General features: G+C 39.2%; 1 protein-coding gene across 4 annotated transcripts; it reads left to right on the top strand.

Moving 5' to 3' along the window:
* Positions 1-597: 597 nt before the first annotated feature.
* On the top strand, positions 598-10748 carry zc2hc1a (zinc finger, C2HC-type containing 1A). 4 transcript variants are annotated; one of them, XM_086066360.1, is made up of 10 exons: positions 598-666; positions 791-907; positions 1165-1191; positions 1452-1593; positions 2963-3105; positions 4356-4458; positions 4593-4668; positions 4735-4845; positions 6597-6755; positions 10610-10748. In XM_086066360.1, the coding sequence occupies exons 1-9, from the start codon at positions 646-648 to the stop codon at positions 6730-6732; spliced, it is 876 nt and encodes a 291-aa protein (XP_085922486.1). In that variant the 5' UTR covers positions 598-645; the 3' UTR covers positions 6733-6755; positions 10610-10748. The 4 variants fall into 4 exon arrangements, with proteins under 4 accessions (XP_085922486.1, XP_085922485.1, XP_085922484.1 ...); XM_086066359.1 differs by having other exon boundaries at positions 10593-10724; XM_086066358.1 differs by lacking the exon at positions 10610-10748 and having other exon boundaries at positions 6597-10599.
* The last annotated feature ends 1864 nt before the right edge of the window (positions 10749-12612 follow it).

Raw genomic sequence — 12612 nt, 5'->3', positions numbered from 1 at the left:
AGTTTCCGCATAGCAGCCCCAAAAAGCCCCTCCCCTTTCTCTTCCTCCTTTGCTGCCCTTAAGCCCCGTCCCTCTCCAGTGCCATCACTAAGTCCCAGCAGAATGTCAACATTGGTGAGTCATGTGTAAGTCTGTGTGTGGCTGACTGAGTGGGTTGTTGCCAGTAGCGGCTCTTTTTCTGAGTATGCATTCTGTTATTGCTAGTGGGAATAAAGCAACCGAAGTGCATCAGTGGTTGTGTCATCCTTGACTTCATAGTGGGCACTACAACATGTACCACACCCATGAAGCATGTTGGATGATGTAATGGTGTCACATACAGGGTTTTCCAGGACGCTTGAAGCGAGCCTGCCAGTTATGGTGTTTGAGATGCAGGATACGTGGCTGACAGTGACAGCTCAGGTCCTGAAAGCCATTGAAAAGTCAATTTAGAAGTGTAGGCTACTGTTTTTTCCACCCAACATATTGTCCAAATGCAAATCACGAGAACCCAGTGGCCTTTGATTTCAATCTGATTTCAACTGAGTAAAACAAATATTGCTATTGTGCTATGACATATGATGACACTATTTTATTTTTGTTTTTTTCCCAGATGGGGAACCCCTTCCTGTTGGCGAGCTATCTCAATGTAACACCTGTAAAAGAATGTTCTTCCCTAAAGTCCTGGTAAAGTCAACACTGCTGCTAACATTCCTAAACCCAGACCATTTTAATGCAGAACTTGTTCAGGGAGTTGCAGTTATGTGGTATTCGGCGTGGTTGCTGGGAAACGTTTTTTCTGTTTCTCCAGGAGAAGCATGCCAAAATCTGCCAAAAGTCTGCATCCAAACGGAGGAAGGTTTTTGATTCCAGTAGGCAAAGAGCAGCTGGCACAGACATCCCGACACTCAAACCCCTAAAACCAAAGGTAAGATCACACAATGAGGGGGTGGCTTGAGTCTTTTTCTGGACTCAAATATTTCAGGTTTGATTTCCACTGTCCTGTCAAAGCATCCTTGAACAAAATTCTGCTTGTGAGTCCTTGTTTGAATTAGCCTTTCTTCCATGGCAACACGTGTTGTCAGTGTTTGAACAATATAGGGTGTAAAATGTCCATTTAACCTTGAACTTATTCCTTTGTTTGGTTTACACATTTGCAACAAATACAACTACTTTATATTTCAGTCACAAAGTTCATCATCTTCTCAGAAAGTAAGTTGATTTAATTTATTTTATTTTAGATAACAATCACTCTCCAAGCTGTAGCATACGTCCTAACAGTGTTTTAAGACGGTCTCCCTCCATCTGCAACTGCTTTACACTTACCCTAACCTTTCATTGCATGAATTCAAAATGTTAAAAGTTCAGTTCAGAGTTGTCAAGGACTGTGTGTTGCTGATCATCTCGCCCACATGTACATTATGTGCCCAGTGAAATGGCCAAATGATGTTAAGAATGTTTCCTCCTGCCAGGCTGAGCCCCCAAAGAAGCCATCCAACTGGCGCAAAAAGCATGACGACTTCCTCGCGGCCATCAAGGCGTCCAAGGCCAGCATGAAGGCCATGAAAGAAGGCAGACCTTTGCCCCCGCCTCCTCCTCCTATGTACGACCCAGGCAAGTCATATTTGGAACACTTGAAACTACCGGTAACTGGGGCTGGGCGAGATGACATTTAATAAGAATCTCTCATTTGTTTTTGAAAACATTTGACATTAATTTTTAAATTTTAAATTTGAACCTTTTCAATGTTTAACATCGACATACTCACGACAGTGGCCGATGCCAGTATCGGCCGCCATCTTGTTTGGTTTTACGATCAAGAACTAGAAATTGGAAATTACAGGGTTTCCGCGGGTCATTGAAAATATTACATCATTAAATGGATTTTGCTTAAATGGCGTTAAAATCATTAAATACAATGTCTGGAGGCATTACAACTTTAAAACAATTGATGTATACAATATAATTTCTTTGAATTTGAAAAGAAAAATGTACCGTTCTTGTCACCAATGTCCAACATGAAACACTAATGCCACCTGGCAGAAAATTACCTCAACACAAATCTGTGACTCAGTGTTTCACACTCCTTTTATGACTGTTTAGTATATCTTTTTAACTTAAGTTTATGAATTACTTACTATGAAATTACTGAATCAATGAATTGAAAGATACAACCACATTTGTATTCGGTGACCATATGTATCCACTTTGATATTAACAAGCATATGGAAAACTTGAAAACGACATTTTATTGTACATTTATAACAGATATAATGTGCGATTTATCGTGAGTTAACTATGTAAATCATGCGATTAATTACGAATAAAAATTGTCATCAACTGACAGCCACAGTATATAATCAGTATATACAAAAATGTGTGTGTCTGTGTGTGTGTGTGTGTGTGTGTGTATGCGTGCAGTATGACATGGGCATTACTTATAAATTGCTTTAAAAATTACATTTAAAAAGTTAGATTTGCTGATACCTGCAGAAACCCTGAATTCGAGGAACAGAAAATTGACATAAATTTCATGCGATTTTAAGAAAAAAATGCTATATTGCGATATATAGGTCTTCCTTTTGTTATGTCATTGTTTTTTTATGTATCCAACATCCCTACACAAGGAAAAAAAGGAAAAGAAAAAAAATCTTCCTTATAAATAAAGTGCCTGTAAGTAGGCCAACTACCAATCAGAGCAAACCTTATTTACATATTTAATATGAATCTACCATGTCTTTTGGACCAACTAGTATAGCTTGAAAAAGGGCATCCTGGGCATTTGCAATTCAAATAATCTTGCAAACCAATATAAAAAGGCTTCCAAGATTATGTAAAAACAACAACAACAAAAAAAGTAAAAAGAAAAAGGTGTGGCACGGGACATTTAAAGAGAAAACATGGTCACAACATTTATTGAATCTTGTAGATTTGGATTGCCATGAAAATTGACATGCGCATTTTCTCTCAATCTCTTTTTAAGACCTAATCCAGTGTCCATATTGTCAGCGGAGGTTCAACGAAACTTCCGCTCAAGGACACATTAAATTCTGTCGGGATCAAGCTTCCAGGATGGGTAACAAAAGCAAGTTGGCAGAAGTCAAGAAAATGCCTGCTCGGGCACAGGTATTTTTTTATTTTTCAATGAATGAATGAATTGTATTTTTCAAACACACGCATATATATAAAAAAGAAGAAAAAAAATCTACTCAAAGATATTCAAAATCATAAAACAAAAATATAACCTACACACGTTTGAAAAAAATGAGTAGAAAGAAGTATACACTTTTTTTACTCCTACCCCTATATAACATAATGTAATATTCTCAAACAATAAGACACATTTTAAACATAATTCAAAACATAGTCCTATACATTCACATGAAGTCACATAAAAATACAACAAAACAAAGCAAATAATCATTGCACAGACACCAAAGCTTCTTAATATTTTACATTATGTTTATGGCACTTTAGGCAATAATAGTTTTTCCTTAAACCCTGATAAGAAAGTACATAGCTTCAGTTCATCATCAAGATGTTTTTCAACATGTAAACACCAGTGTTGGTCTTTCAGGGTGTCCTTTGGGGTTTAAAAATGTAGTCAATGAAATAAAACTTATTGAAGTTATTAAAAAAAAAAATATATATTTATATATATATATATATATATATATATATATGTATATATGTATATATATATATTTAAAGGTATTTAATTAAAAGCTGTGTGTATATACCCTATGGTATTTTTGTTGGCTATTATAGAACATTGGTCACAGATTTGTTTGGTAATAATAATGCTTGAAATCTTAACATGGGCCATAAATGTTACTGTAATCTTCCATTTTGACAGGAGACATTTGATTTTTGTAAACAAATAAATAAAGAAATAAAAATTCAATAAATAAATAAATAGAATTTAAACAAAACACTACCCTGATGCAGTAAATAAACACCGCCACCACTCTTTCGGGAATATCACTTTACTGTGGTTCTAATTGGTGTTGTTCCTATACCGATACTGGTATCGGCAGAGGCCGCGATACTGCATTAAAACAGTGGTATCGGTATCGGTGAATACTTACAAGTAACATGCCGATACCATGAATTCTAACGCTAATATAGGACTTTGGATGCAGCATCTTGTGTCCTGCTCATGCTCGACATTCACTGATGTGTGACATGTTCACTGCATGCCGAGCTAAGATATCCTATTGGCCCTTAAATGCTCTGAACCAACGGCAGGACAGCTTTTTCATGTTGAGAAAAAAAACAACTTAGGTATCGGAATCGGTATCGGGAGCCAAAAAACGTTATCGGAACAACACTAGTTCTAGTATCAGACTTTTCAATGCACCATTCTTTGTCATCAGTACAAGCCACCTCCTCTTGTCAAGAAGGTCAACTCTGCAGCGTCAACCATCCCTTCGGCCTCCTCCCGTCTGCCTGCGAGATCAGGCCTTGCCCAGCCTACTGGTAACGCACGCAGCAAGATTTGTGTATTTTTACATTTGAAAGCACTTTCACATTCAGCACCGCCGGTTATGTCATGAGCCAGAGCAGCACAAGAAGTTCCATTTACCGTAGTCAACATGTTCTTCCTGTTCTAGGAGTGCCTTCCATGAAGGCCTCTTCTGCAACTTCAACGAGGACAAACACATCTGGGATCACGAGCCCGGCTTCTGCGTGAGTGCACACAGACAAATGCGTTAGAATACATAATCATCAGTTCTTGTACTACTTGTATTTCAGTGTGGGAATGAAGAACCGAGCAGCGGGCTCTGGATATGGTAGTGTGAGAAACACTACAACAGGAAGAGGACAACTCAACAAGAAGAAACTAGAAGACACTTGCATAAGGAGGTGAGCCAACTCCCAGAAGAAAGTTAGAATAAAAAAATAAAAGCTGGAATGAGGGGGAAAAAAGCTTGTGCTAGACTATCCTGACCTCTTGTGGTTCGGTAGGGTATTGACATGTTTCAATCAGAAGTTTTTTTTTCTTAAGCAAAATTCCTGCTTCCAATCTGAAAAGAAACAAATTCTCATTAAATTTAAGACAAAAATGTCTCCCATACTGAAATCTTCACGCTAACTAATCTAAAAGATTAGTTAGCGTGAAGACAAATGTGTGTGCACGCGCGTGGGTGGTTTTGTTTTGTTGTCATATGGAAGTTGTGCCAAAATGAAAAGTGACAGCTCAGGGCAATATGATCAATGTAATTAATGATTGTGTTCATTACACACACACATTTTACTAAGCAAACATCATAATTACACACCACGCTGCTAGATTATACAATACTTTTTATTATTTGTGTTATTATTAAGTCAAACGTGTATAAAATCTAAGTAACCTTGTGAGAAAAGAAAAACAACACTGAACACAAAAATACAAATACTATATACAAAAATATTTAAAAAACGGCAAAGTAAAAACAATGGTCAACCCAATTGTTAGTAATACTTTATCCGCTTATACATGCAGTGCATGTTTGAAAAGCAGTAGGAACAAACATAAACTTTTCCCCTCCTACCCCTTTAATCTCAAAATAAAATAAAATAAAATAAAAACACTTTCATATACCATAATGTAAAATATAATATTATATCAAAAGTTATTACAGGCATTACAATTCCATATATACCAATCATATGTTAAGCTCAGTATGCTATTAAACTGTTACAGTATGCTATTAGATTTAACTATAATATAGTTAATACTATTTTTTTTTTTTATTAATGAGGAATACTACACTCCAAAATGGCAATAATAATAATAATAATAATAATAATAATAATATAACTAGTATTTCAACTCATTGTCAAGCCCTTCCTCTTCCCAATACTTCTTAAAAATATTAATTTTATATTTCTTTTTAAAATGGAATATTCAGTCTGCTCGAAACGTTTTCTCTCTCTGTCTCTCTCACTCTCTTTGTCTCTCACGCTCACTCACTCATGTCTTGCTTTATACATTAATTACAGTTTGAAATTACACAAGGTCAAACAATCTAAAAACTATACATTTAAACATTATGGACTTGCAATATAAACCAAGGTTGTATTGTATTCTACTTATTTTAGGCATTTCCCCAAACGTCTGAAATTTCTGAATAAAACTTTAAATATGGTAAAACGAGAGAGCACACTGATTTCTGGTTGAGAAAAGGTTTTACTTTCGCCTAGATAAAGATGCTTTATGAAAGTTTGGATTTTATGGAGATTTTTTATCATCAACAATTATAAAATGTCATTAAATGGTAATATTACTCTGCAGTTCTGTATTCCGGTTTTGTCAAAAAGACCATAACACACTCCAATATGTGTATCAGCTATTTTCAAAGGGTGACTAATTTAATTTGTTTTAGTTTTATTATACAAAATGATTTTTTTTAACTGTGAAACAAAATACTTCGTTTTACATTATTTCCTATTGGAAATTTTGTTTTGAAAAGTAGTAGTGTGAAAAGTCTGATGTGACAATCTAAATGCATTTGGCAAAAGCTACAACATGGTTACAGCATGTTTAATACAAAAAAAAAAAGATGTTCAGTAATCTAATCTAATCAAGTCAATTGAAGTTGTTTCTCATGTTGTTTTGTTCAATTTCTCAGGGATGACATGGATGGCAGTAACGATGTGGGCAATGGTGAAATCAAGAACAAGTTTTGTCACTCATGTGGGAGCATGTACCCCATCAAATCTGCAAAATTTTGCTGCGAGTGTGGCATGAGAAGATTGTGTATCTGAGATGCAGGGACTATTGGAAATGAGTATGTCAATACTGTTTTTTTTTTGTTTTTTTTATTGCTTGGGCTTTCAATTTATGTTGTTCATGTTCTCACGTCCTTTGAGTCCCAAAGTCTGTATCGACAATTGGAACCACATTAGCTCAAGTTTGGGAGAAATATGATGGCTGTGTTTTGATGTTGGGATTTTACACCACTAACTCTAACAGTCGGAGCCATGTTACTATAAACTAAACTAGTTACTAAACTAGTGTTGATAACTTAACTTATATATAGCAACTTTTCAGACCCCACTAGCATGCAAAAAAGGTGACTAGCAACAAATCTAGCAGCTTGTTGTGGTGTTTTTGGAGACTTGTGGTGACCAGAGGTGGGCGTGTCAATGAAACATTCTGTCATCAATCCGTCAATATTTCAAGTCGAACCACATTTTATTTATATTTATTTTTTGAGAGAGCTCAGTATTGTTCATTCGGTAATCTTACCGATTCAACATGTCATCATCATTGCTCTGTCTTTTGTGTGGGTGTGCGTGAAAATGTGCGTGTGTGTGTGAGTTTGTGCTCATTAATTCACCTGAAACCTATTAAAAATTCCATACCCTAAACCGAATACTTCAGAATCCCGCTAGTCGTGAAAGTTGTCAGGAGACCCGAGGAAGAATCAAAGAAAAGAAAGATAAGTGAAATCCAGCACTGACCAGACACAATCTACTACCCACCTAAACCAGAATGTTTCACCAACCCCAGAAACATCTAAATTCCAACAAATTAGGGAGACCCCAAGAGACCAAAGGAAAGACTGAAGGAAGGATAAATGAAGTGAGATCCACAGACATCAGCCCCGTGTGGGCCACTGACCATAGAGCAAACCTCGGAGCGCCCCCTACCCCGACACGGCCCGCGCCCCAAACCCAACGTAGCAGAACGGGGCACGGCAGGCACCCCACCGGCCCACAGCCCGCCCCAGACACCAAGAGAGCACCCCCCAAGAGACCCAGGAAACGGCCAGGACCCAGCAGCCAACAGAGGGGCATAGCCGCCCACGCCTGGCCAGGGGGTACAGCACTTAGAAAGTTAACCAACAAGCATGCAGTGATTTCGAATATTAACCCTTAGTGCCCATTAGAAGTGAGTCTTGAGGAATTGGTGACTGTAAGGTGTCATTTGATGTGGTCTTCTTGATTCTGCTGGCAGCAACTAGGTTTCTGACTATAAAAACACAACCATTAGTTACAAAATGCCAAACACAGAAGCAGCAATGTAAGTTATAGCGATGTGGTGGCTCTCGCTAACGGGCAGAATCAAGTTACCAGATTTAGATGAAAAGATTCTACGTACGTAGACCATGTTTATGTAAATTTTGATATTTGTTTTTTATGCGAAGCAGAGATTTTTTTCCATTAAAATGTGATTTATGACTAGGTTATACCATTGGTCGATATTCAGAGTTTTATTTTTCCAGTTAAAAATAATCGGTTTTTTTAGCGATAGTAAGGGCTACGAGTGTAGATTGAAATTGTTTGCGTGGTAAGTCAGTTGTTAGGTCACCTAGCAAACACAAGCTTGGAGATAAAGGTATCCTACAGTCCAAGATAGCGGAAAGTTTTTCTAAGACTTTAGTCCAGAAATACATAACCGGAGTGCATAAACATAAAGCATGAAAATAAGTGTCTGCAGTGTTTTGTGAACACTAGAGATAAATGTTGGTGTCTGAGAGTCCCATTTTCTTCATTATATATTGAGTAATATATGTTCTATGAATAATTTTATGTTGGATAAGTTGTCAACTTGTGTGTTTTGACATTTTAAATACATTTTCACAAACTCGAATCCAAAAGTCAGATTCCGGAGCTATAGACAGGTCTGTCTCCCATTTCGAGATGGGTACATACATTTTATCTGTGTACAAAAGTAACATATATTTTTTAGATTTTGTTGTCGAACAACACCACATTGTAATAGTCAGTCCGTCATTCGTCATTCCTCAGCGAAAAGGGTGTGCGTCAATGTTTCCGTCATTCAAAGTGGGCATCCATCAACAAGTCATTTGTCAGTCATTAAAATGGGCATTCAATCAATGATGTACAGATCTGTTAGTACTTATTTATGATTACATTGGAGCACCTCAAGCTGTCATCCACACGAGCAATCAAGTCAAAAGAGGAACAATGCAGCTTTAAGCTCTCAGTCCACTCACATTGTTTGTTACTGTTAGGGGTGTCAAATGTAGTGCATTAATTTAAAGTTTCTTTAACGCCACTATTTTTTTTCAAACGTGCAATTAATGACTGACCCTTACATGGAAAGCCTGTACTGGGGGAATTCCAGTCAAGTTGTATTTTACAATTTAAAAAATGCAGAATTTCACAAGTTACTTCATGTTAAAGATTAGATAGCTCTTAATATGAAAAGAAAAATGCAACTGTCACCGTCTTACAAATGCAATTATGCCATCTAGTGGCAGAAAAATGACCAACACAAATTAATATCACAGGTTTTTTGTTTACACCACAGTGCATCTTTTTGATTTTAGCTCAATTTTATGTACATATTATTATGAAATTACTGTATCAATGACTAAAAGATGCAGCCATATTTTGATTAGTTTAACTTTTTTTTCACTTTTATGTTAACAAGAGTATGAAAACATAGAAAAAACTTATTGGACATTTTATTGGACATTTAGAACAGAAATAAAATTAACCAAAATTTTGATTAATTGTTAACTATTGAAATCATGTGATTAATTACGATTAAAAAAATAATAATTGCCTGAGTGCACACGGTCGGAACTGTCAACCGCCACACATGGCCAACAGACTAAACCACCTTTTTTAGGACCAGCTGTTCAATAACCTGCCTGACCTATAATGGTGCACCGAAGGACCCTTAGCTATCTAACATACCTGATATCAAATAAACAAACTAAGCACTAATGTCAAATATGGATGATGAAAGACCGAGCCTTTTCCTTTTTAACTTACTTACTTTGTAACTTTGCTGCTGGATTTTATAATCGTGTGGACTTAATCTACATTGGACCACAGTACAAATTGACCAATTCATAGCGTAAACAAAAGGCGGGATTGCCGTGATGGCCTAAGCTAAATGCTAAACTATCATCAAAATGATCAGTTAGCACTGATTACATTGACAAACGAAAACCCACTTCCGGCAATACTTAGTCCTACAATTTTTTCTACATTTCTCATCAATCATTAATCGTCAATAAAATGGGCGTCCATCTGACAGATTGTTGATGGAATGCCCGCCTCTGGTGGTTACTTAAACAGCGTCAGATGCCAGCTACAGCCTAGCTGCCAAGTCTTGCTTGAAGAAACTCTGTGGCAATTATAAGTAATTGATTTGTGATGACAAAATGGCCAACATTGTAAACAGCTCACGAAATTAACTGTACTGCAGTTATAGCAATAATCGTGGCTATCATTTAAAACATTACAGTTGACAAGATGTCATGTTTTGGGTTTTGTTTTCCTTGTGTGTCTCCCTTGGTCTTGTTTAAGTGTGATCCTGCCCTTCCTCGTGTGATCCAATCAGTGCCCTCAGCCACTTGTGTCTTGCCCCAGGTGTGTCTTGTTGTGTCGTTAGTCTGTGTATTTAGTCTGCTGCCTCCCCTCTGTCTGTGTCGGGTCATTGTTGTATTTCCCCCTGTGATGCTGTCCGTTTTTGCCTGGATTTTCCCCCCATGTCATGCTGCCCGTTTTGCCTTGTTGTTTTCTCCATGTTATGTTTTTCCGTGCAATTTAGATCTCGCCTTTTGTTTTGAAGAAATTAAAATCTTTTTTTTTGATCGAACCTCTGCCTCCTTGCCCTGTCTTCCCGCATTTGGGTCCTCAAGCTCCCCCTTCTTGACAGAATGACCCGACCAGAGAAGGACCCAGCGGGAGCGCTGAAAGCCAAGATGTGGAATCAGGAGGCGCGCCTGTCACGCCATGAGGAGCTCCAGCACGCCATGGCCGCCCAATTGGACCTGCTGTCGTCCTTGATTGAGGGAGTCGGGCGTCGTTGGGCTTCAGCTGGTGGCGCTCGGAGTCACCAGCCCCAACTCCCCGAACCACGTCTGTCGCACCTTCAACTCCCCGAACCACGTCTGCCGCCGCAGTTCCAAGTCCCCGAGCCACGTCTGCCGCCGCAGTTCCAAGTCCCCGAGCCACGTCTGCCGCCTCCACGGCAGCCCCAAGACCCCGTGCCAGGTCTGCCGCCTCCACGGCAGCCCCAAGACCCCGTGCCAGGTCTGCCGCCTCCACGGCAGCCCCAAGACCCCGTGCCAGGTCTGCCGCCTCCACGGCATCCTCAAGACCCCGTGCCAGGTCTGCCGCCTCAAGACCCCGTGCCAGGTCTGCCGCCTCAAGACCCCGTGCCACGGCAGCCTCAAGACCCCGGACCAAAGAGGTGCACGTCCCACTGCCGTCTTCTCCCTGTCTGGCGGCGCACGTTGTGGTCGCCCTTTGCTCCAGTGTGGCGTCCGGGGCGCCCTCCGGACCGGCGCCGCCGGGCTCCCCTCGTCTGGCGTCCGGGACGCCCTCCGGACTGGCCTTGATGGGTGTGCCAGGTTCCCGCTTCCGGGCCCCCCTCCGCCCGCCTTGTTTTTGGACCTTTTTGTGTTAGGGACGTCTGGGAGCCGTCCCTTGAGGGAGGGGTTCTGTCATGTTTTGGGTTCTGTTTTCCTTGTGTGTCTCCCTTGGTCTTGTTTAAGTGTGATCCTGCCCTTCCTCGTGTGATCCAATCAGTGCCCTCAGCCACTTGTGTCTTGCCCCAGGTGTGTCTTGTTGTGTCGTTAGTCTGTGTATTTAGTCTGCTGCCTCCCCTCTGTCTGTGTCGGGTCATTGTTGTATTTCCCCCTGTGATGCTGTCCGTTTTTGCCTGGATTTTCCCCCCATGTCATGCTGCCCGTTTTGCCTTGTTGTTTTCTCCATGTTATGTTTTTCCGTGCAATTTAGATCTCTCCTTTTGTTTTGAAGAAATTAAAATCTTTTTTTTTTGATCGAACCTCTGCCTCCTTGCCCTGTCTTCCCGCATTTGGGTCCTCAAGCTCCCCCTTCTTGACACAAGATAACTTGCTGCAAAGTGAGGGGGAGGCTTATGTGAAGGAATGTTTGGAGAACATGTAAAATGTCAAGTGTGGGCTGAATCATGAACGAGACGGGCATCATTTCCGCTGTAGCTCAATCCTCAGTCAAGCATGTTGGTAACTGCTTCCCCATTTCATCATAGGAGAATTTGTTCCCATCAATAAGTGCAATATGATTGCCCACTGAAAAAAGTGTGCGTGGTACTTTTTTTTTTTTTTTTTAATTCATGATAAAGCTGCTTATACCAAGCCCCTTTTGACTTTTAATGTGAATATTTCAAAAACACTGTAGCATCCTTTGTAAGCCCATTGCATTCCTTTTCCCTTTTTTTATTATTATTTTTAAAACTATTATGTCTTTATTTACGCTCATTTTTACTGGGTGATTTTTCTCATCTGTACCAAGATGTATTGCACTTTCCTTTCATTGGCCCAAAAAAAATTCAACTCAGAATTTAATATAGAAGTAAATGACTATACTGTTTCCATTGAAGTATTTACCAGTAATGTGTGTCACTGCACTTATGCAAGAGCACACTCCCGAAATGGTAGACACACTATGCTGAAAAATCTCTTAATTGTACTAATTTCTCTCAAGATCACGTTCAAAACCTTGGTACGTATTTAGAACACTGCGATTAAGTGCAAATCAATATTGACCTAATGTGTGTAATGATAACACTGGCGCCGTCAATCATGTTCTTTTTGACACATTAACCTCTTGCATAGGGTCTGATGTAACATGCATACTTTAAAACTCTGCTGCTCGCATTACAATTAGGCTGTA

This window comes from Leptonotus elevatus, chromosome 21 (genome assembly GCF_054856555.1).
Source record: "Leptonotus elevatus isolate MCC_2025b chromosome 21, RoL_Lele_1.0, whole genome shotgun sequence".
NCBI classification, from domain to species: domain Eukaryota; kingdom Metazoa; phylum Chordata; class Actinopteri; order Syngnathiformes; family Syngnathidae; genus Leptonotus; species Leptonotus elevatus.
Note: the sequence above shows the minus strand (reverse complement) of the source record. Positions and strands in the feature narration are given on the sequence as shown.

Coding starts and splice junctions, on each gene's coding strand:
- zc2hc1a (XM_086066360.1), top strand. CDS start 646: ATGTTCTTCCCTAAAGTCCTG. Junction 667..790: donor TGTTCTTCCCTAAAGTCCTG/GTAAAGTCAACA, acceptor CTGTTTCTCCAG/GAGAAGCATGCCAAAATCTG. Junction 4,459..4,592: donor AGGCCTTGCCCAGCCTACTG/GTAACGCACGCA, acceptor TTCCTGTTCTAG/GAGTGCCTTCCATGAAGGCC.